General features: G+C 49.4%; 1 protein-coding gene across 4 annotated transcripts in view; it reads right to left on the bottom strand.

The window, feature by feature from the left end:
* Positions 1-217: 217 nt before the first annotated feature.
* Positions 218-23,889, bottom strand: part of PAX8 (paired box 8) — a 61,186-nt gene continuing 37,514 nt past the window's right edge. For 2 of the 4 annotated variants that reach the window (XM_037994289.2, XM_008008447.3), the window contains exons 7-12: positions 23,704-23,879; positions 18,739-18,859; positions 18,088-18,294; positions 9,981-10,082; positions 2,950-3,036; positions 218-1,472 (exon numbers count right to left, since the gene is read on the bottom strand). In XM_037994289.2, the coding sequence (XP_037850217.1) occupies positions 1,396-1,472; positions 2,950-3,036; positions 9,981-10,082; positions 18,088-18,294; positions 18,739-18,859; positions 23,704-23,879 (770 nt within the window). In that variant the 3' untranslated portion in view covers positions 218-1,395. The remainder of the gene's footprint in view (positions 1,473-2,949; positions 3,037-9,980; positions 10,083-18,087; positions 18,295-18,738; positions 18,860-23,703; positions 23,880-23,889) is intronic. The other 2 variants (XM_073023149.1, XM_073023150.1) reach the window with 1 other exon arrangement.

Here is a 23,889-nt window from a genome sequence, read left to right as displayed (position 1 = left end):
TTACTCAGTGTCTAAGAACTTGGGATGAGTGAGGTACCCAGCATTCAACATGAATTAAAGGCAGAGGGAGAAGGCCAAGCCAGAGCTGTGGGGCATTAGATGGTCCCTTCCAACCCACGGCCCCAAAGTGAGTTTGTCGGCTACTCAGCTCTGATGTTCTTGGGAGAAAGCCCAGCCCCAAGGTGCCTCCTTCCCCAGCCAACCCCAAAGCCTGAGATGAAGAGCAATGGTTTATTGAGTCATGTGGTAATGGCAGGTTGTCTTTAAAAAAAAGAAAGAAGCATCAAGGAGAGAAGCCCCACATGGCAAAGAGAGACATTTCACTCAGAGGCCAAAGTCTGGGGATGGAAAGAAGGAAGCTTGACCCAAACAAAGTTTCATTTACAGTATATACAGTCAGGCCTTGGGGGCAGGAGCTGCTGGGGAGCAGAGAGGGACCCTGTATTGTTGGCTTCAGGGGGTGCCTTGGGTCTCTTCAGTAGCTGGTGGGCGTGAGCTGCAGGAAGCAGATTGGGCTTGGCAGGAGCTGTCGGGAAGGGGAAGCGGGTTTCCTGCAATTCTGTCTTGCTCTGCCCCGGGTGAAGCCGCACACCACACCTCACCTCCCAGGCGCCCAGGCCCTGTGGAATGTCTGTTTTAAGCTGCCTAGGGCTGGTCCAGCTGACGGCAGCTGCTAAGGGGATGTCCCACTGCAGGAGGACCTGGGGTGGTGCTGTACCTTCACAGCAGCAGGCAAAAGAAGTCAGCTGACAGCCTGGTGGAATTTCTGAGGGACTCGCCCCAGCCTTCAGCCAGCCCATGCCCGAGAGGGAGGTGTAGAAAGAGCCAAGCAAATGGTGTGGAGAAAGAGGACAGTTAGAACCTCCGTGTGGGGCAGGCGGGAGGCTGAGGGAGGTGACTACACCCTGGGTGGTTGGTGAGGAGAACCTCAGCACCAGGCTGTGACTTGTGGGCTGGAAGGGAAGTGCTTACGGTCCATAATTGCTACAGTTGTGTTAATAATGGAGCCATGGAGGTGCCCTGTGTACCCCTTGGGCCCAGGCAGGAACCATTCGCCATCCCCCCAAGTTCCTTGGCTATTCCTTCTTCTCTCCTTTGGTGGGTACCAGCTGGGGGCTACGTTTCTTCTTCAATTTTGTCTTTTTCAGCATGGCATGGTTCTCTTTCCCTGGGACTCCTGCCCCTCATTAAGGAGTCTTGGAGGACAGTTTGGCCTTCTCCAAGGTCATCCTGTCTTTCATGGTTCATTAAATTAACCACACAGGGAGTGTGCCGCCATGCTGGACTTGTGGTTATTTTTCATGTAATAAATAAAGATCGTTTGTGTGACTCTCTGGGGCCTGTCCCAGGCCGAGTCCTCCTGTTGCTCAGTCGCTCCCACTGTCCCCATGGTAACTACAGATGGTCAAAGGCCGTGGCAGTGGTGGGCGGTGCGCTCGGCCTTGATGTGGAACTGTAATAATATGGGGAACCTGGACACATTAAAAAAAAATAACAACAACACTGCTGGTCAGAAAGGAAAATTGCACCATAGACTTCCCTGCATCTGCTGACCTTTAAGACAACACAAGTTAATCATTCATTTCTCTGGCCTATCTGATCATCAAAGATTAACTCCTCTCCAGCCCTATTTCCTCCTTCTCTGGCCTCACCTTTGAGTTTCTGGCCAGAATGAGAACAGTGGCTTCTTGCCCCTTCCCCCTATGGCTACTCTGACCTTCAACACCCTCATTGCAGGGAGAGGGCAATAGAAAACAATTACATGTGGAACCCCAAAGAATCAAGTGCACTGAGGGGTCATCGGGATCCTCCCTAGCCTTGCCCAAACAGTGCCAGGACAGAGAGCCTTCTCTCTTAAGACCCAGGGAGATTAGACTGCTGCGGGGTCAAAGGGAATCTGGGCTTGACGGCCCTTAAGGTGAGGCTCTGCACACCTGCAGGATGGACAGCCTGGGGAGGCTCAGTGGGAAGGTGCCTGAACCCTGGTATGTCTCATTGCCCTCATCTTTTCTGGTTAAATTGAATGGAAAGGTGGGTTGGAGTTGAACTCATCTGGCAAACAGGGCCCAGGTCTGCCACCTTTCAAGTTATTTCTGGAATACAAGGAGGTAATGGGAAGAGTGGGGGTCTTGGGGAATGGATGGTTCCAACCTGCAATGGTGCCTGTGGGGTCGGCCATCCTTGGGTCACTGCTTCTGTCTGGCTCAGGTTTGCTCTGATACCCCAAAGGCCACCACTCAGGGAGGCTCTAGTGGGATCCCTCAAGTCCCCATTGGTGGCGTTTTGCTTTGCTGGAAAGCTTATCTTCCCAGTCCAGGACTCCAGGACAAGAGAGGGGTGAAGAGAAGCCTGAAAACTCACTGAAGCTCACTCTCTGGACTTTGACCCTGAATACTGCCAGCATCTCAGGCTAAATATGGGGAACGTGGTGGAACAAAGGATTTCTGTGTAAGGGTTTGGTGCTGAATCATGAGTATTTCGGAGCCACTTAGATGGTTAATGGGGGCTACAGGCTGGCATTCTTGAAATCGGCTCCCAGGAAGGAGAGCAGTTGCATTCTGGCAGGGTGCCCAGCGTCAGTGTCTGCACTGTGGGACTGTAAGCCGTGGAGGCAGGAGGTCCTCTCTTAGGCTTTTCTCAAGTCCTCCCCTGCCCTCCCCTTCAAGGCCTGAGCCCTGAATCTTACACAAAACAAAAATTTAAAAGACACGGCCTTAAGAAGCAGGAGGGAAACCAATGCCTGGGAACCTCTGGACTTCTGCCCTCTTTCCCCAAACAACCAGGTACACTGCCCTCCTGCTGCCTTCTTCCATTACAAACACCACCACCTCCCAGGCTGTCTGTATAATCTGAGGCCTCCCAGCTTTCAGGTAATCTTTGACCCACCCTTGCCCCCCACGACACCATCCATCCTGCCCAGCAAAGGCCTGGGCGGCCCCAGGGACTTACTCAGCAAGCTGGAGTTGGGGAAGCGCCAGGCCTCGCTGTAGGAGGAGTAGGGGGTGTGGCCATAGGCATTGCCAGAGTATTCACTTCCTGTTGGAGGCACACAGGGGAGAGGCCTGTGAGGTGAAGGGCACCAGTGCAGGGCTGGGGTGTGGGGAGGTCTGCAGGGCTGGCAATGGGCAAGCTCAGGAATGGTGGGGGAGACAGTTGGAGCCATGGCAGGGACAGTGGAGCTCAGAAGGTCCCTCTATCATCCCTTTTGGAACCCATTGGTCTGGATAATTTGGGGCAGTGTCCTTTTCCGTAGGTACTGGAGGCACTGGTTTGACACACTACAGCCCTCCCAGGAGGCCCAGAAGGTAGATGTTATAACTACCCCCATTTTCCAGATGAAGAAACTGAGGCTCTGGGATCTGCAGAAGCTCCCAGAGCTGGAGGGTTTGGTGGAGTTAGGAAACTGTGCTGTGACTCTAGGGCCCAGGGACTAACTGCTCCTTCTGCTGCCTGGACCTTTTGCCGAAGGGCTCTTCTGGGAGGGCCCCACTGCAGGGGTATGGGGTTAGGCACCAAAGAGGAAATCTGTATATAAGAACCTTTTAGCCTCCGTAGGTATGAGTGTGTGTGTATGCATGGGGGGCTGAGGGGAGGTGTGAGGGTTAAGAATGGGACAGGAGGGAGAGACCCAGAGGGCACCCACCTCCCGGGAAGCTGCGTCCTGGGACTTGGAGTAGTTTGTTGTTCCATCCTGAGTCTGCCACTTTAAGCAAACTCAATGTATAAATTTACACAAAGTAAATCAGATCACCTCCTTCTATTAATAGATCCTTGACTTTTCCAAAGGAATTATTTACAGATGAAATTAGTTAAGAATTCCCTGACATAACACAAACAAAGTCAAGCTGACCACCACAGCTACTACCGGTGCTTGGTGTAGAGCTTAAGGTTTGTAAAGCACTTTCCCACACATTATGATCTTTTATTCTCACAACTACCCTATGAGGTACTCATGGATACCAATTTATAGAAAAGGAAACTGGAGTGCAGCATGATTAAGTAGTTTGCCTCAAATCACATTGTTGTTAAATGTCAGAGTAGAACTCGACCTTAGGGCTCTTGACTCTAAATTGCAGATAATCCCTTTATTCACTTACAAGATAATTCCATTTACAAAGCTAGATTCCTGCCAATCCTGAGACTCAATGAACGTCCACCCAGCCTTTCAGAAACTCACCTACGATTGTGAGCTACGTGGTTCTGAGTTTGCTTCTCAGACTCTCTGGATGGGTTGCTCGAAACTCCCTGACTCTGGAACTGACCTGTCTAGAGTCAAATCCTCACTTCCCATTTCCTGGTTCTGTAACCTTGGACAAGTCACTTAGCCTCTCTGAGTGAGTGACTTACAGGTGAGCCTTGGTTTCCTCATCTATCAAGTGGGCCAAACAATTATCCCTCTCTCATTTGGTTTAATGAGAATAAAATGAGAAAATATGTATTAAATGCTTAGCACCATGCTTCAAATATATAGGGAGTGCTCAATAAATATAAGCTTTTATTATTTTCCCATTAAACAGGTGCGAAAATAAAGCTCAGTGAAGGCTTAAATCAGTCATTCAACCAGTCTTAAGGCCTGGGTTGGGGTTAGTGGGAGCTGCTTTACTGCCAGACAAGTAGGCGTTTATACAGGAAGAAGAGAGATGAAGAGGAGGAGCCTGAAGCAGAGAAAGGCTACTGGATTCTTTCCTTGTCTAGGAAGTCAATGACAGATAAGAACACAGTAAGAAAGTTCCTTAGGGGCAGAGACTAAGTCTAACGTAAATCAAGCAAAAAATATGGGTAAAAAAAGGAAGGGGGTAAAGAAGTAAAAAAGCAAAGCAAAAACAAAAAACAAAAAACAAAAAATACCCTAAGAAATAAGTGAATCTAAACCTCTCTTTAACAGATGAAAAACTAAGGAATAATCTACTCTAAACATCTATTTAACAGATAACACATCTGTTACATAGGGAAGTAAAGACATTTGGCCAAGCCACGTGTTCAGTGAAAGCCTGAACTAGAACCCTGGCCCTGTCCTTCCACACCGGTGCTCTCTCTTGCATCTCCCAGTGCCAAGTGCCCTCTGTTTAGCCCAGGTCTCCCGGGTTTCAGCCGATTCTCTATTGGCCACATAGCAAGGGCCCTAGCACCTTTTACCACACCCTACCCAATGGCAAACACAGCAAGCTCTAAAGGACAAAGGAGAGAAGTGGAAAACACAATGTGTTTACCCTCTCATTTTGTCACTCATTCATGCATTCTCTCACTCACCCACTTATTTATGTATTTAACTACCATTTACCGAGTACCTGAGTCACATGGAACCTGGGGCAGGGGATGAGGCTCGGTAGGTGCTACACACCTAGGTGTGGCATCTTCCTGTCACCAGATGTGCCTACCTGCCTGCAGTCACAGCAGATGAAACGTCTCCGCCCCAGTGAAAGGCCAACCCTGCCTCTTTGCTCTGCATTCTACCCTACTCACCTTTCCAAGGATTTGGCCGCTCCAACGATCCCATTTTCTGTTTCATCAGTCTCTCCCTTCACCCTGCAAACATACTCTGCTATCTTCTGTCTTTAAAAAATCCCCTTCCTATCCCCACATTCCTCTCTAGTTACCAGTGCCTTTCTCTGCCCCATGGTCTCTGCCTTCACCTTCTTATCTCTTCCCATCAGGCCAACTCTGATCCCCTCAAGTCCCCACAATCTCTAACTCCATCATACCAATGGTCGCTTCTATATCCACAATTCCCTTGACGGTTTAGCTCATCTCTCTCTCCAAGCCTTTGGGTTTGTGATGACCAGTCTTCTGTTTGCTTTGTAACTCAGTTGTCTTTCCTACTCATTCTCCTTGCTGTTCCTTCTCTGTTGAGCTCTAAATTGTTGAAGAACCCCAGGCTTGGTTTCTAGTAGTCTCATCATTAAATGACAGCTTTGTGCAATGGCTGAAATTTATACTCCAGTCAGGATTCTTTCCTGGCTTCAGACATACATGGTGTACTTACAAACTTATTATAAAACTGGGTATTTAGTAGGCATCTCAATCCTAACATGGCCCAAAAAACTCTTGATTTCCACTTGCCATCTACTACATCACTTCCCCTCCTGGTCTCCCATATATATACTTGCCACCATCATCCATGCCCCAAACCTACAAATGATCCTTGTTTCATCTATTTTCTCATCCTGACAGCCAATCCACCAGCAAGGTTTGCTGGCTTTGCAACCAAGATATATTTTCAGGGTTTCTTTTTTCCTCCTTCACTGCTAATTCCCTAGCTCAAGCTGCTGTCATCTCTTGCAAGAACTACTGAAACTGTCCCCTAACTGGTCTGTGCTTTCTCTCTTGACTGTGTACAATTCATTTTCCTAGAAATCAGAGTCGCCTTTTCAAACTCGACCCAGCCACTACCGATTACTTGCTACCGTGCTAAACTAGTTCCTGCCTTAGGCCCTTTGCACTTGCTGTTCTTTGGGCCAGGGATGGTCTGCCCCAGTTTATCACTTGGATGGTCACTTTGAACACCTTCTCAGAGAGGTCTCCCCTGACAACCCAATCTAGAGTAGTTATCTCCTCTCCCTGTGGCTCTTTATTACATCATCCCATTTTATTGTCTTCACAGACAATAAATTATTATGTTTATTCATTCGTTGACTTATTTACTGTCCATTTCTCTTCACCATTAGGTTATAAGCTCCAGCAATAAAGGAATCTGACTTATTCACTGCTGTATCCCCAGCATCCCATACAGTAGACCTTCAACCAGTATTTGTTAAGTGAAAAAGTGGTGAATGAATGGATGGAAGGACGCAAGGATGAATGAAAGTGTGAATGATGGAAGGATGGATGGGTGGAAAGATGGATGGGTGGAAAGATGGATGGAAAGACAGATAGATAAAAGGATGTATGTATAGAAAGATGGATAGATTAATGGAGGAATAGATTGAAAAGGGGATGAAAGATGGATATGAGAGGATGGATGGCTGGAAGAATGGATGATGAAAGGATGGATGGAAAGATAGATTAAAGGATAGTTCTGTGAAAAGATGAATGGATGAATGAATATGGATGGAAAAATAAAAGGATTGATGGAAAGATGGATGGATGGAAAGATGGATGATAGATAACTGGAAAGACAGATGAATTAAAAGATGGATGGAGGGGCCGGGCACGGTAGCTCATACCTGTAATCCTAGCACTTTGGGAGGCAAAGACGGGCAGATTGCCTGAGGCCAGGAGTTTGAGACCAGCTTGACCAACATGGTGAAACCCTGTCTCTACTAAAAATACAAAAATTAGCCAGGCATGGTGGCAGGTCCCTGTAGTCCCAGCTACTGGGGGAGGGGCGGGGGGCTGAGGCAGGAGAATCGCTTGAACCTAGGAGGCAGAGGTTACAGTGAGATAAGATCATGCCAGTACACTCCAGCCTGGGCAACAGAGCAAGACTTTGTCTCCAAAAAAAAAAAAAAAAAAAAAAGATGGATGGAAAGATGGAAGGATTGGTGGAAAGGTAGAGGATGACAGGATGGATGACGAAAGATGGAAGGATAGATGGGAAAATGCATGGATATGTGGAAAAATGTAGGGGAATATGAATGAGTGGAAAGATAGATGACTGGATGGATCCATATATCTGGAGCTGCTGGTTCTGCTCTAGAACTGGTTGAGAATCATTGACTGTTAACGGAGTCAGAACAAAAAATAAAACAAAACAAAACAAAACAAAATAAAAGAGAAACAGAAGGTGAATAGACAAGGGAAATCTGTGCTAGCCCTTTTCCTGTGCTCCTCTCTTGTAGCCTATGTCTTTATTTCTGGTATGGTAGGAGGCAGTATGGTGTAGTGGAAAGAGCCTTAGACGTGAAATTGAAAAACCCGTGTTTGCACAACTCAGCCACTGAGTATGATTATGACCCTGAGCACACCACTTTGCTGTTGCTTCAGTTTCCTTATCCATAAAACTGGGATAGTATTAGCCTCTCAGTCTTCTGGTCAGGGTAAAATTAGAAATAAAGTTATGCATATTTGAATGGCTACACATGCAGAAGTACATAATAAGTGATCCTTCCTTTCATAATCGATTAAAGAATGTCTTTGGCATGCCTTTCTTTAAGCATTTATCATGTACCTAACATGCAGGCAGTAGGTGCTCGGTGAAAGTTTATTCACTTTAATTGCAGGAATCCCCATTCGATCAACTGGGAGATTGCAGGTGGTGGTAAGAGACGGACATATAATTTTTCCACAAAAAAAAATTCCTTAAGAATTCATTTGCGCAATGCTATCCCTAGGAACCAAGTGATTCATTTAAATAGTACTGCATTTTCTAAAAACGGATTTTCATGGAACTCACTGGGAGCCCAACTGTGTGGGACAAGGTCCCTCCTTTGTGGATTTTACTTGCAGTCAGTGTCCTAGTTGTGCTATTTTTTTATTCTTTTTCTTTTTCACAGCCTCCACTCAGGATTCTTTCTGGAAACAACCTGGGGGACTTTGATGAGAGGCCCAAGCCTGCCAGCTACCTCACAGGTCAGACTCTGGGCCCCAGGAACCCCTTGCCCTGGGCCTGCCCTCAGGGAATGATTCATAATTAAGAGAAAAGCCTTGTGCTTTATGTTTCTTCCTCCTCCTCTAAGCAGGCGGCAGGGGAAGGTGGAGGGGTTGGAAGGGGAATGGGGGGAGCAGACTGGAGCCTGGGATTTTGATTGAGAGGCCCCATTATCCACACTCTTAAAAAAATAACCGAATCTTTTCCTTTTTTATCTTGACCAATCTCATTTCACGCTCCAGAAGAGGAAGGGAGGGAGGGAGGGAGTCTGGGGCCAGGAGGGAGAGAGGAGTCAGTATTCTGTATTTTCAACGCTGCATTAAGCACATCGCCACGGTAACCAGGCAGCAACAAGTGCCAGCTCAGCAGGTTCCCAGGGAGCACAGAGCCTTTTTCCCTCCTTCTTTCTCTCCCTCCCTTCCCTCTGCCCAGGAGATCCCAGCCCACCTGCCTCTGCATAGGGTGCCCAGAGTGGGTGGCTGGCAAAGATTAACTCCTGCCGGCAAGGAAGGGAAGCAGGCCTAGGTAAATATGCCAAGTCTCTGGGGTCAGAGCCAGAGAGACTGGCCTAGGGCTGGCATGGGGGTCACAGATGCCTTGTGTTCAGACCTCTTTCCAGAAATTCCAGGTCCCAGGCCTTTTTGACCAGTGAAAATGGCTCAATTATGTCTCATCCATCCCAAAGTCTTTCCTACACAGCTCCTAAACAATTGAGACTTGCCCAAGGAAACTCCCATTATCTTCGTTTGTTCAGATCTTGTCACCTTGAATCATCATTGGATGATGACTGGCAGACAAAGAAACCCAAATGACTGGCAGGCAGGTTCCAGGACGGTTCAAATGAGGATGGAGAGCTACTCCAGGCTCGTTTCATCCTCTATAGTACTCTTAGAGTACCTAGAACCCGGGTCCTATCCATGCAGGGTTTAGAGAAAGTGAGATGTGAAGCATATATTTCATCATCATAGTCATCATCATCATCATTATCATCATCATCAATACTCTTCCGATTCAGATTTTACAGAAGGGGAAAACGGATTCATCAGAGTTAAATCACCAGGAGACCAGCACTGCTTGAGGGTAGGGCTCATCTTCCACTCACAGCGTTTTGGGGCCCTTGAAGTGCTCTCCATTTATGCTCACTGATTCACTGGAAGAAGTGGTGGAGCTTGGATTTGAACACAGGTCTGTCTCAGCCCCTCCCTTTTCATCATGGAGGGTAATGTGGCAGGCCTGGGAAGAAGGAGGCCGAGCTGGGCGAATTAAACAGGGAGTCAGGACTGCACTGGGATATTGTCTCCAGGCATTTACAAGATGCCCCCTTTGGTCCATCCTTCAATGCCCTTCGGGAAGTCTATGAATAAGGCACAGAACGCCTCTTGCCCCTCGTGTCCCACCTTCCTCCAATACTTCCTCTGTGCAGTGCTCCCCTCCCTGCCAGCCCTCTCCTTACCTGCCACCATGCCTGCGATGGCAGAGGAGGCATAGCTGCCCTGTCCGCTGGTGGGGATGTGGGGTGGGTATCCGGGCAGCGTGGGCCCCACCATCTCTCGCCCTGGAAAAATAGAGCAAAGAGTCATCAGTTGGACCGTAGGGGCTCCCATATGTATCATCTCACTCTCCTGAGGCTGTCTTCCCCCATGCCATTCCCACCCACTCTACAGTCATTCTCCAAACCCACTTCCTCCTGCCCCCTCCTCTTGTAAGCCCAAGTTCTTGTCACCTCTGTCTGGTCTTCTGCAGAACAGAGGCTCCACCATGCAGGGAGCACTTGTTACTGCAGTCTCACACTGTTCTCTGTTCTCCAGTGGTTTTGTTTACGTGATTGTTATCTTATTAATCCACAAGAATGTCCTGGTATTGAAGGCTGAGGCTATGTCATCTGTTCTTTGTTATCCCCGACAGTAGCCTGCAGAGCAGTGGGTACAGCTGGCCTCCATAAATACATTTGAGACCACTTGACTCTGAGCTCATCCCTTTCATTCCTGGCTCTGAGGAGTACCAAGAATAAGACCCTATGAAGGGATGGCATGTATGTGGCCCACTAACTCATCACTATTTTTTTGGGGGGGGCCTGTGACAGACATTGCTAATCAACCACTAAACCATTTCCCACTGAGTAGAGGGGGCCTTCCAAGTGGATGCAATCTATCAGAGTTGCAAGGTACAGGAAACCGATTGGCTAACCCCAACCTGGAAGGAGATGTGGCTGAGATATTTCACTTTTGCATGACCATGAGCCACATATCTGTCAATTCTATTTTGAAAAGAACCATTTTTAGCAAAACAGACACCAATCTCTCTGTTTCTCTATGGCTTGTGGGTCATATTCCAACCTTGGTGATACCAAATCAGCTCTGTAAAGACCTCATTTCCCAGCTCTGCTTCTCCCCTACGTCGAGAAATCACTTTCCCATTCCGGAGGCCCCACCTGACCTGGCGAGCATCTCCCCATCTACTACATATAACAATGAACATAAACATGATCCCTTGCCCCTGCCCCTCTTCTATTGCTCCTGTGTCCTGCAGGCCCCAACCAGACTCTCCTTCACCCTGAGATTCTTGGCAAGGTGACAGTACACCTGGTAATATTTACAGAGTTTCTCAGTCTCAGCAATATTGGCATGTTAGGTGCACAATTCTTTGCTGCAAGAGGCTGTCCTGTGCATTGTAGGATGTTTAGCAGCATTTCTGGCCCCTATCCAGTAGATGCCAGCAGCAGTTTTCACCCAATGTGACAACAAAAATATCTCCAGACATTACCATATGTCCTCAGCAGGAGGTAGTAGGGGCAAAATTGCTGCTGGCTAAGAACCATTATGTTGGACTATGACTGTTTTACCCAAATGCCTTCTGCCTCTTCCATGCTGGAGGCTGCTTTTTCCTCCCAAAACCTGTGTGGGTTACTGTGAGCTCCTGTTAACCAACTTACCAAATTCATCTCCTCTATGGTACTGCTTGTCCAACTTTCCGCCCATCAGTCCCCCCCAGGTCCTTCATACCTCAGCCCCTTCAAGGGGTGCCTGGTCATGACAGAAGGGAAGGAAGGCCCCATGAAATCCTGTTAAGTTGCCAATACTACAGTGACTACCTCCTCCTTATCTCTCTTTCTGGAGATTCCCCAAAGACAATGTTCATTTGCTAAATACTTATTGAGTAAGTACTATGTTCTAGACACTTTTCTAAGCACTTGAGTATACAGCAGAAAGCCAGAATGCTAAATTAGCAAGGCCAGGCACTAAATCAAGAAGGGACATAGGCTGGGATAGGCATTTGGAGCCAAGCCCAAGGGGTCAATGATCAGGCACACTCAACTTCTGCGCTTCCTCTAGAGGGAAGGGCCTGGGAATCAGAGGGCCTGGGGTCCTATACTGCTTTTGTGGCTGGTTTTCTGAGTGCCCTTAGACAAGCCTAGTATGTGCCCCAAGTGTCAGTTTCTTCAAATGCAAAATGCAGGGGGGGGGGGGAACCGTAGCTGGAGGCACCTTATTACAATTTCTATGAGGTTATCTGTATAATTCAGAGCCAGGGTTTCATGCTACAGGTGGACATTGATTAGTGCAATGGACACATTCTAGAAATGGTTATATGCCAATGAACTCCTACAGAATAAGAGCCATCAGTGTTCATTGTTTAAAATTGTGCGAATGTTTTGGTAAACCGGAACACCACCTTCTAATTTGTCTGACTATTCCTGCAGTGTCCAGCTGTGCTTGGCGCTGGACCAAATGGGGTGAAACCCACTAGCATTCCACAGGTGGGCTCAGTTCACCTGACACAAGGTCATCAAGGGAACAAATGAAGGGTTGGAAACACAGGAGGGGAAAAGAGGATTTTAAGATATTTAGATGTAGAGGGAGAAATATGCAGAAGCTATACTGAGATAAAATCTGACCTTTCTGTGAAGAATACAACACAATAGACCCTCAAACTCAGCCCCCTTGGCCCTGAGATAAAGCACCGGCTAGGCAAGAGGGAAGGAGTGACAGGAAGTCTGTGAGAGCAGGAGGAGCATAGGGCAGGGACAGGTGGTGAGGGAGGGAGTGATGGAAGAGGGTGGCAGATTCAGGCCTGCTTCCTTCTTTTCTCTTCCCTCCCTACCTCCTCCTCTGAGAGAGAGAGAGAGAGAGAGAGAGAGAGAGAGAGAGAGAGAGAGAGAGAGAGAGAGAGAGAGAAAGGGAACTCTAGATCCAGGCCGGACCCTGGATGAAAGGTAGCCACTTAATTCTCTGAACCACATCTTCCTGCCTGTCACATAAGGAACTAGTTTAGATTTCAGCTTGTAAACTGGATTCACCTGACTACTTGATTGGCTGGTAGGGGCTTCCTGGCACCCAGTGTTGAGAAGGATTCTGAGGCAGCTTGTGTCTGCCATGATCGGGGTGGGGAGCAGTGGGAAGTGGTCTTGGCTCTCAGGTCACCTGTTTGCTGGTGCTGGCCTCGTGCCCTGCGGGGCTGTTTCTGGCCTGGCAGCCTGCGGCCCCGCGCTCCCCCTCTCCCCGCCCTCATCCTGAACCTACTGCCTCTTGAGCCTAGCAGAGTAGCAGGCAGAGTTCCAGAGCATATACTCCCCTTACAATACAACTTAATGTGGTCCACAGGTGCCCCCACGGGGCTCTACCGCATAACAAGTAGCCCCCACATTGCTCTTATGAATGAAATTCATCAGCCTCACTCCCCTATACTCTAAGATTTTAATCTTCATCTCCCCTCAGTCACCTAAGGTCTTCCCAATGGGGTAGAGGCTTCTGAATCGGACATCAGAACAGATGCCTGAGGCTTCCTCCCATGAAAGCTGGTCTTCCTGGAAAGATTGGTAAGACTTTCTTCAGCATAGCTCTCACCAAGACTGTGGCACCATAAACTTTCCCAACAGCCCGACAAAACTCTTTGCTCCAATTGCTTAAATACATAGTTTCTTCCAAAAAGCCAAGAAGCTTGCAAGTCTTTTTAGAAACAAAACCACAGAAGCCATGGGGTGGAAACTGCATCAGGGCCTAACCGTGCCCTCTTATCTACTTCTCTGTTTTTAAGACTCTTCATCATAAAATATCCTAGCTATGAATTCCATCTCCTCTACACCCACATATCCGTCCAATGTGGTCCTATTTTTAAGAAGTTGTCAGAAAGCACAGGCCCATGTTGACTGGTTATGGAGTGGGGTTCTCTAAGAAAACTCTAGCTCCCTCCACACCTGGAAATATTGGTAAATATTCTAAATATTGGTAGAGACCAGAATCATAAAGCTGTTGCCTGAAGGAATTCAGAGGGTAGAGGTGATTTCAGACTATTTTATTTGCCCCCTTTGAAGTCTGCCCTCTATGTAACCCCTTTTCAATTCCTTATCTCGTTCTGATAGCAAAGAGAATTTATGGCAACCCAGAAATCTCTTTGGCAGAACTAAATATAATTTTGTACAAAAGGATGGAGGAGGGGAATGGACTCTTTGATGATAAAACCTAGCTCACAGCTTTCCTTTGAGCTGAGCTGGAGTCAGTCCCAGAGCAGCTGGGACCAGGACGGCCTCGACATTGCTGTCTTGGCCAGTGTGTTGGGACTCCAGACCAGGGTTTCCAAAGGGAACTGGCGGCAATGTTAGGGGCACTCTTGTTACTCCCCAAACCCTGCTGTTTCCTTGTTCTTGGCTGACTGGGGACGAGCTGAGACTCAGAAGGATAGTCACGTTGGAAATCACACTATCAGAGCCACTGGGCCGAAAGAAGTGACCCAGAGAAAAACACTATGAAGCAGGTAAAGGAGTTGCAGGAGGTGGCAGCGAGGGTCCTTGGGAGTCACTCAGAGGGGTGCAGAAGATTGATGCAGGTTAAAGCTGAACTGACTGTGGAATGAAAACTTACTGTGTCCTCTTCCTTAGTCTGCAGCATTACCTAGGAATAATGTGGTCTCAGCTTCCTTCTCTTTCTTTTCTTTTTTTTTCTTTTTTGAGATGGAGTTTTGCTCTTGTTGCCCAGGCTGGAATGCAATGGCATGATCTTGGCTCACTGCAACCTCCGCCTCTTGGGTTCAAGCAATTCTCCTGCCTCAGCCTCCCGAGTAGCTGGGATTACAGGCATATGCCACCACACCTGGCTAATTTTGTATTTTTATAGAGACGGGGTTTCTCCATGTTGGTCAGGCTCATCTCGAACTCCCGACCTCAGATGATCTGCCCACCTTGGCCTCCCAAAGTGCTGGGATTACAGGTGTGAGCCATCGGGCCCGGGCTCCTTTACTTTCTTTCAAATTCACCTCTTCTTGGGAAGGTCTGCAGCCTCCTGTGCTCTTGGAACCATTCCCTTCCTAACCTTCCCCCACCCCATCATGTCCTCCCAGCCCTCTCACCATGGCTCAGCCATGCGTTAGGTATTGAGGTCCAGTCTTGACCAGCGGCCTCAGGTGGACAGTCTGCAAGGAGCTCCAGGCCAACACTCTGAGCTCAGCATGGACACCAGCCATCCCCTCCCTTGTGCCTGAGCCGCTTTCTGACTTGCTTCCTACTCTTGGCCATTTGCCTGGACCCCAGATCCTCCAAGCCTAGCACTCTTCACTCTTTTCAGAGCCTCTGCCTCTGTGCTGAATTGTCAACCCTTGGGCTAAGGGGCCCTGTGACCAGCCAGCAACCTTCAAAGTGCTCACACCTGCACTTCAGCATCATCTGGGCCTGGGTTGGGGGCTACCAGCCTGAAGGATATGCCGATGCGGCATATTTGGCTGCCTGCTGCCTGCATGACCACCTGGTGTCTGCTGCCAGCTGTTTTATCCCATGCATTGGGTGACCTCTCAGTCCTGCAGTTGGCCTAGACAGTGGGCACGTCCACTAAATTAACAGCTGACAGTAGTTGGAGGCATCACCTCTGATTGACTGCATGTTGACAGGGGACGCTAACAGGATGACGGAGGGGGACAAAGTGTGGGGGCTTTGGGAGTAGGGAGTTTGCCCTGGGCTGTTCCAATTACACTTTACACCACAGCTTGTGTCTGCACTGCGATGCATCCATCCGCTTCCAGTTGCCCTAAATCCTTCCCTCTCCTTCAGCTGGTCCTGCCAAGCCTCTCCATGGCTTGTACAGCAATTGCTCCCCATCATCATGGGCACCACCACACCCTCACCCCTTGCCTACCCTGTGACCACCCCCAGCCCTAGCCTGCCATTCTCAGAAGACATGCAGGCTTGTGTAACTCCCTGTAACTGACATGAGCCTCTTTTTCTCACCCCCTCCCCTCTCTACCCTTCCCCTCCTTTCCTCTCCACTCTCCTCTCATTCCCCTCCCTCCCCTCATCCCATTTTCTCTGGCTGACATAATTTTACTCAGCTCACAGGTTTTTCTCCTGTAATCACTTTGGTCAAAACAAATGACCCATCTCTGCTGACTTCACCCTCTTGAATTCTTGAACTCCAAGTCAACATTTTATTCCTCGCTTTAGATCCTTAACACCATCTCTCTGCCCACACACTGGATGTCCCTCTCTTCTAAGAAAATTTCTCACATTAGGTGCAGGGATGCACAGAGAGGGGGGGAAAAAAAACCCAGGTGCCAGCCAGAAAGAAAATGTAGAGCCAGTTATAAAAAAGGGTCCATGGGCCGGGTGCGGTGGCTCAGCACTTTGGGAGGCCAAGATGGGCAGATCATGAAGTCAGGAGGTCTAGACCATCCTGGCTAACATGATGAAACCCGATCTCCACTAAAAATAAAAAAAATTAGCCGGGTGTGGTGGTGCGCACCTGTAGTTCTGCTACCCGGGAGGCTGAGGCAGGAGAATCACTTGAACCCAGGAGGCGGAGGCTGCACTGAGCTGAGATCACACCACTGCACTCCAGCCTGGGCAACAGAATGAGACTCCATCTCAAAAAAGGAGAGTCCATGGACTTGTATCTCATGACCCTGTGGTAACTCTGGGCTGGCGGAGGTTTTGCTCTGTTGGTGCAGTGGTTTTCAAGTCCAAGGGCTTTCTAGGGGCAGGACCCCCCTTCCAAAAGAGCAGTTCTTCAGGGGTCTGGTGAGCATACATGGCTTCTGTAAAAGGCTTCATTTCAAGAGAGCATTGAGAGGCCCAAATTTGAAACCACTGGTCCAGATGGACTGTCTGACTCTGGGCTGCCTCTGTGACAGGTCTCCCACGCCCCACTCCCGCACTGGTCTCTGCTCTAGCATTTCAAGGTCATCAGGGTACGAGGGTGTGGGAGGTGAGGAGGCATTTACTCTGTCACTAAATACCCACACTCCTTGGAGACAGTGCCAGTATTAAAGAGATTCCTCCAATGCTGAACTGAGAGCTAGCTGGCTTCCTCCCTTGGTCCTGGGTCCCAGCTGGGGCCACATCTAAAATAGTCCTATCCCTGTGGAAGCCCTTAAGGTATCTGATGACCATATGGGTCTCTCCTCCCCACTTTCACTGCCCATCAGGCCCTCTCCAAGCCAAGCCAAGCACTTGACTCTTAGCCATTCCTCAGACCCTGGCTGGATGGGCAAAGGTCCTTCTGCCAGGAGACCCAGCTCCCCTTGAGGTCTGACTCACGGAGTGCAGGTCCAGGCCTCAACCAGTTGCAGATGGTGCTCCCACCCAGAGACTTCGGCAGGGACCTTCTCCTCCCTGGGCCAGTTTCCTCAGCAGCACAAGAAGTTTGCTCTAGAGGCTCCCTCGGGTGCTTCCAGATTTACTTATTTTTATTTATTTATTTTTTTCCTTTTTGAGATGGAGTCTTGCTCTGTCACCGAGGCTGGAGTGCAATGACGTGACCTCAGCTCACTGCAACCTATGCCTCCTGGGTTCAAGCAATTCTCCTGCCTCAGCCTCCCCAGTAGCTGGGATTACAGGTGTCTGCCACCACACCTATCTAATTTTTTGTATTTTAGTGGAGATGGGGTTTCACGATCTTGGCCAGGCTGGTCTTGAACTCTTGACCTCATGATCCACCTGCCTCCGCCTACTAAAGTGCTGGAATTACAGGCGTGAGCCACCGCGCCCGGTCAGTGCTTCAGCTTTAAATATTTTGAGGCAGTTGAGGTTCCTGATGGGAGGTCCCCCACTCCTCCTCTCCCAAGTTGTTGAATCACTGAATTTATCATGTTTAACAGATGTCTGACTGTCCTCCTGGTGATGCTGTTAAGCTAGGTATGAAGATAGCTACATCATGGAAACACAACTGGGACTGACCCTTGGCCTTTTTAGAAATTTGATCCTGAAATTGGTTCCAAAAGTCAACGCCTTTTTCCCTCCAAAATGTTCATTTTCCCCTCTATTTATTTATGCATTTACCAAGACCAAGTGTTCCTATGTTACAGCACCTGGCTCCCGGCCTTAGGGTTCCTGCTTTTCCGTGGGGTCTTGGGGTGGTGTATCCCACTTTCTGGCACCCCTAGAGCATCCGCCCCTTCCGAGCGTGTCTTCCCAGGCACGGAGACCCTCATGTTGGCACCTCCAAAAGTTGCCGGAGTAATTAGGGAATAGAGTGGTGGTGGACAAGATTGGGGCCAGAGAGGGGGCTGGTGGTCGGCCCTGAGGACCCCCCTCCCACCCACCGCAATGCCTGCATGGCCCCGGGACCTCCCTGTCATACCTGAGAGGAGGGCCTGGCCCGTGAACTGCCCGTACACGGAGGCAGCATGGGGAAAGGCATTGAAGGGCGGGACCGAGGCACCGGCTGGGACCCCGGAGCCGACTTGCTGCAGATCCAAAAAGGCGGAGCTAGATAAAGAGGAAGGGGTGGAGCTAGAACTGGACACCTCGGGGGTTTCCTGCTTTATGGCGAAGGGTGAATGAGGATCTGCCGGAGGGAGGGAGACAACAAGGAGAGAGGGGTGTGAGATGATGGGGCGGGAACATGCACAAACCAAGCCATGAGATGTGGAGGGTGCGGGGCGCGGGGCAGGCAGGCCCAGCTGCTCTCAGAGTCTGGGTTGGGGAGCCAGGGCCCACGAGGTGTGGCAAGGAGGGGAGAGAGAAGCTCGACCTCCCTGCTGTGCTTCTGCAGTGAAAATGGAGAGACTGGAAAGGAGTGTGTGCACCCGCCTCTCCCACAGGAGGGAGAGTGGAGGCCTAGGAGCGGCCTAGGACTGGAGGCACGACCCCTTTAATCCACCTTGAGGCCCAGCCAGCACAGCCCACCTCTCCTCTCCAGGCCAGGGCCCCACACACGTTCCACCTGACAGCCAGCCAAGCTCTGCAGTCCCCCGCCCTCCACCTGCCAGGGAGGCTCCAGGCATCATACCTGCCACCACAGGGTAGGTCTGGTGAGTCGACAGGTTGCGCCCCAAGGGCGTATTGGAAGGGGTCAGGGTGGCCTTCCCGTCGTCCAGGGTGCTGTTGAGCAAGGGCAGCGGGTAGAGGCCCTGGGGAGCAAAGAGAAGTCAGCCAACAGAGATGATCCGACAAGCCGACCTTCCTGCAGACCCTGAGCCTGTCTTAGGACTTAGCAGCCCTAATCTCCCCAGGAGATTTCCTCATCGTCCCCTTCTTCCTTTACGTTCTCAACTCCACTCAGCACATTTCATTCATGCTCATTGTCCTCCTGCATCCCGGGAATTCAAGGCCAGCTGGTGGCATGGGTGCTCCGGTGTGGGATAGAGGGTCTCAGCCAGAGGACTACACCCTGGCTAGATGGCTGGTCAGCTTCCTGGTTTCACCACACTGTTGTGACCCACAGAATACAGGACGGTGCCAAGGACTGGAGCAGTCTCCAACCGGACTGTTCAGGGTCCTTCCATCTGTGATTCTTCCCCAGATAGGGAACCCAGGCACAGAGGTTTAAGAAACTTGTCCCACTTCCGTATGGACCAAAGATAGGATTCAGACTTGAGGGATCAGAATGCCTTTGCTCTCAACCACTGTCCCAAACTGGGTGACATAAGGACCACTTCTTACATTTGCAAAGAGCTTACATCGGAGCTTTGCCTCTGTTGTCCTAGTAGCATCCCCCAGCAGCCCAGTGACATGGGTGAGTAATATTATGTCTGTTATTGATTTTATATGTGGAGCCTGGAACTCAGAGAGGTAAATGGCCTAGTTTTGTGTAATGAAACTGAGACTAAACCCAGGATTTCGGCTGTGGACCCAGGTACTTTACCCATCATGTGGATTTCTTCTTTTCTCTCTCCACATCCAAACAAATAGAAGTGTGCAAGTTCAGCTTGAAAATGGTATTTAGAGTTTTTTTTGTTGGAAACACTCTTTATCAAGTACCTGGGGGTCTTCATCAATAAGACCTCATTTTAAATGCCTCGTGGCCTCCCCTTGCCAGAAGCACAGCTGTGACCTTAGGTACTCGTTCTGAAAAGAACTTGTTTAATTAAAGGCAAGTGTGCCTCATCCTCACCATGGCCTCCTCCCACTGGGGAAGCAGATAGCACAGAAAAAAGAACACACCCATTCCCCACATACCTTCACACATGTCACGTACCTGCTACATGAGATATGCAAAGCTGAATTCAGGGAATGCTCAGTGGTTACATAACAGTGCCACTAAAGGCAATTGTTTTCAGTGATTTCCATCAAGCTGGGTTCTGCAAAGATCCACAGCACTTTCCGGTTGCATGCTGGGCACTTTTGGAAGCTGCAGTCAATTCTGGAGGCCACCAGGGCACCATTAGCACATAGCAGCAATTACTGACTAAATGGTGCTCTGGTTCCATGCCTTCCAAGGGGGCTCACTTAGAGGCAGGGTGGAGTTGCTTAGGGCCTTTTTTTCTTTTTTTGAGACGGAGTTTCGCTCTTGTTGCCCAAGCTAGAGTGCAATGGCGCAATCTTGGCTCACTGCAACCTCTGCTTCCCGGGTTCAAGTGATTCCCCTGCCTCAGCTTGAGTAGCAGGGACTACAGGCGCGTGCTACCATACCAGGCTAATTTTTTATATCTTTAGTAGAGACGGGGGTTTCACCATGTTTGCCAGGCTAGTCTTAAACTCCTGACCTTGTGATCCGCCTGGCTCGACCTCCCAAAGTGCTGGGATTACAGGCGTGAGCCACCACACCTGGCCAGGGTCTAGGTTACTGAAATTGAAGAAAATACATAATTTCTAGAGAGTGTAAGAAAAGTTTAAAATGCTTTATGGATGTGTTGTTTTGACAACAAAATATCTACTCAGAATCCTATAGCTATTTCAAAATTCAAGTAACTTAAAAATACCTATATAGTCAAAATATTTTGGTGATTTTGTATTCAATAGCTGAAACTTCCCAGTGATTATTGGGCTTTTTTTTTTTTTTTTTTTTTTTTTTTTGGCTGGAATTGAACTTGAATTGGGGCAGAGCAGCACAATGCTTCAGAACTTCAGCAAGTCTGAGCCCTGGTTCTGCAATGACTTGCCAGGTAGCTTTAGTCTGCTTGACTGCTCTGAAGCTTAATTTTCTCACCTGTATGGGAGTCATAGACTCTATGAGGCTGATGGAAGCATTACATGAAATTTTATATACTTATACATAACGTGCTTAGCACCGAATACTTGGTGACAACAGATGCCCAGTGAGAGTTATCACAGATATTATTTCAGAATCATGTGAAGAGTCAGAAGCCACCAAATTCTTGATTTCTGTCAGTAAGCTGATATTCATATTCTGTTGATGTTTTTTGATGCATTTGTAAAATAGGGAAATAAGAGCTGTATGACTTCTAGCTATGTCTGGTCATGAAATAGCAACCAGGAATAACATGATGTTTCTGTTGAACACTTCCCCCTGCCCTTTGTTGTTGTTTTTTTTTCAGAGGGAGCCTTGCTGTGTCACCCAGGCTGGAGTGCAGTGGCGCAATCTTGGCTCACTGCAACCTCTGCCTCCCAGGTTCAAGTGATTCTCCTGCCTCAGCCTCCTGAGTAGCTAGGATTGCAGGTGCATGCCACCAGTTCTGGCTAATTTTTGTATTTTTAGTAGATATGGGATATTGCCATGTTGGCCAGGCTGGTCTCAAACTCCTGACCTCAGGTGACCCGTTCACCTCAGCCTCCCAAAGTACTGGGACTACAGGTGTGGGCCACCGTGCCTGGTCCCCCACTTGTTGATTTTACAGAAAAGATGGCTGTGTTACAACCTGTCCTAAGGTCAGGTATGAGTACTTGTGCTTCATTCTTGGCTCCCCAAGCCAGCGGGCCTTCCTATGCCCAAGTGAGAGAGCACGGAGTGTTACTTTGGCAGCACAGTCAGTTACCAGAGGTGGGAAAAGCAAAGGCCAGGCAGGACATGAGGGGCCCTTGCACTGGCTGGTTCTCCCTGCCCTTCACCACCCTCCAGGTGAATGACTGGGTGAGTAATGATTGACTGAGGAGGTAATGAATAATTTATAGACACTGCTGGACCTCAGTCTCCTCATCTGAAAGATGAGTGGTTGGAGAAGTTCAATGGTATTCAAATGCTTTTTTTTTTCAGTCTTCAAATACGTATTTACGTAGAGGCACCATATCTGAAGCAGGTGACAGTGGACCAGTCTGAATGAAATGAGGATGGGCAGGCCTGAGCTCCAAAACCTTCTGGCTGCCCGAGCTCTCCTTGTCTTGCTTGACCTTGGATTATCTCCACACAAATGGAGAAACTGGATGAGGTGGTCACGGAGGTCTCTGCAAGCTCAAAGACTTTCTCATTCCAGGATCCCCCCTGTTCATATGCCAGCATGACATGGGGGTGCTCTGTAGTCAAGCAGGGTCCTTTGGGGGGCTTAGGGATGGAGTCAGGAAATGGCTCTGGGACTCAGTGGGTGTCCAGAGTCTTATCAGAAGGGTTTCTTTACTTTCACTGGGTGGCTGGTGCCTGCACACTGAGTTTTGCAGGCCTGTTCTCACAGAGCGAGCTTCCTGCAGGCTCCCCATTGCAACCCCCTTTCCTTCCTGGAGCTATGTGCTGACTGGTAGGTGAGCACCCAGGCCCTCTCCCCATGGCTGCTGACGGCCAGCTTTCTCTGCACCCTCGTGGTTGCCACAGTCAAAGCTGATAAAATTGCTGATGCAGATTGCCTGCCCAGCTGCGAGTGCTGGCACGGGACCAGCAGCCCAGACGGTCACTGGAAGTGGTTGGGCTGATTATTGGCATCATCTCCATTGTCCTACTCAGTTCTTAAAGGCATATGGGCTTGCCTCACTCCTACAGCAAATGACGGCATGGGCAAAGAGGGGCAACAGACACCACCCTGAAGACACTCGTCATCTGGTTGACTTGGTGGGGTTAAGGGAAAAAGATGTGATGACTAGGGACTGAGAGCTCGGTGGTTCTGCCAGAGCTGCAGAGTCTTTGTTGGCCTCAGGGTGGGACCTCTCACATCTCTGTCAGCTTGTCATAGATGCCAACCCGTTATGATTCATTTCACCTGTCCTGAGCACTAGCAAGAAAAATTCCCTGTAGCTTGTGATGTATTATTCTGAATTTCTCAACTCATTCATTCGTTCATTCATTCACTATACCATTACTATCTATTATAAGGGGGGCACTATGGTAGGTGCTGGGAATAAAAACGATGTTTCATGTTTCATGAGGCTTCTCTGTCCTTAAGGAGTCTGCATGTCTTTGTACCTCTCTGTCTGCCACATTATTAAGCTACACTGTGAGAAGCTACTGAGAGTGGCATGTGGGACATGCAGAAGGACAAGAGGCAGGAGAGATGATTGATGTCGGAGAGGCAGGGGAGGACTCATGGAGAGGGTGATGTTTGAGCCGAGTCATGAAGGCTAGTGGTATTTTTCCATGCAGAGAAGTGGGAGGAAAGGCATTCTGTGTGGAGGGCACACGGTGTGCAAGGGCAGAGAGATGTGAGCGAGGGTGGCGTGCTTGGGGCCATGAGTAATGCAAGAGCATGGGGTGTGCAGGATGAGTGGCCAAAGGCGGGGCTAGGAAGTGGTGGCTGAGGTCATTATGTGAAGGCTTTGTGCTACTGCTTCAGAGTTGTGGAACCCGACCTCGCGGTCTGGGGAAGATGCTGATGGCAAGGGATGGCATCATCAGGTTGTGCTGCCATCCCAGAAAGGCCCAGGCTCAAAGGTTTTGGGTTAAGTAAGCCAGGAGGGTTAGAAAGAGAGGAAGATGCCAGGGCATCTGGTAAGATAAAGCATGTGTCAGGCTTGGAGTTGCACGAGGCAGGTGCCCTGAGCCCATTGATGCAACTTCCAGCTGCTTTGGTGGTGGAGCGCAGGCACATTTGGAGAGCACACCTTGCTCTGGCCCCTGCCCACCCTGCTCACCTCCCAGGGCCCAGCTTCTCACCTGCTCGCCTTTGGTGTGGCTGGGGGAGGCATAGGCCTCCGGGTAGTGCTGCCGCTCAAATGGGCACTCGAGCGGCTCGAGGTGGTGCTGGCTGAAGGCATCCGTGCGAAGGTGCTTTCGGGGTCCGCTGCTGCTGCTCTGTGAGTCGATGCTCAGCCGGCAGCTATCCTGATCACCTGGTTCCCC

This window comes from Chlorocebus sabaeus, chromosome 14 (assembly GCF_047675955.1).
Source record: "Chlorocebus sabaeus isolate Y175 chromosome 14, mChlSab1.0.hap1, whole genome shotgun sequence".
In the NCBI taxonomy this organism is placed as follows: Eukaryota; Metazoa; Chordata; class Mammalia; order Primates; family Cercopithecidae; genus Chlorocebus; species Chlorocebus sabaeus.
This window is presented reverse-complemented; position numbering and strand designations above follow the sequence as displayed.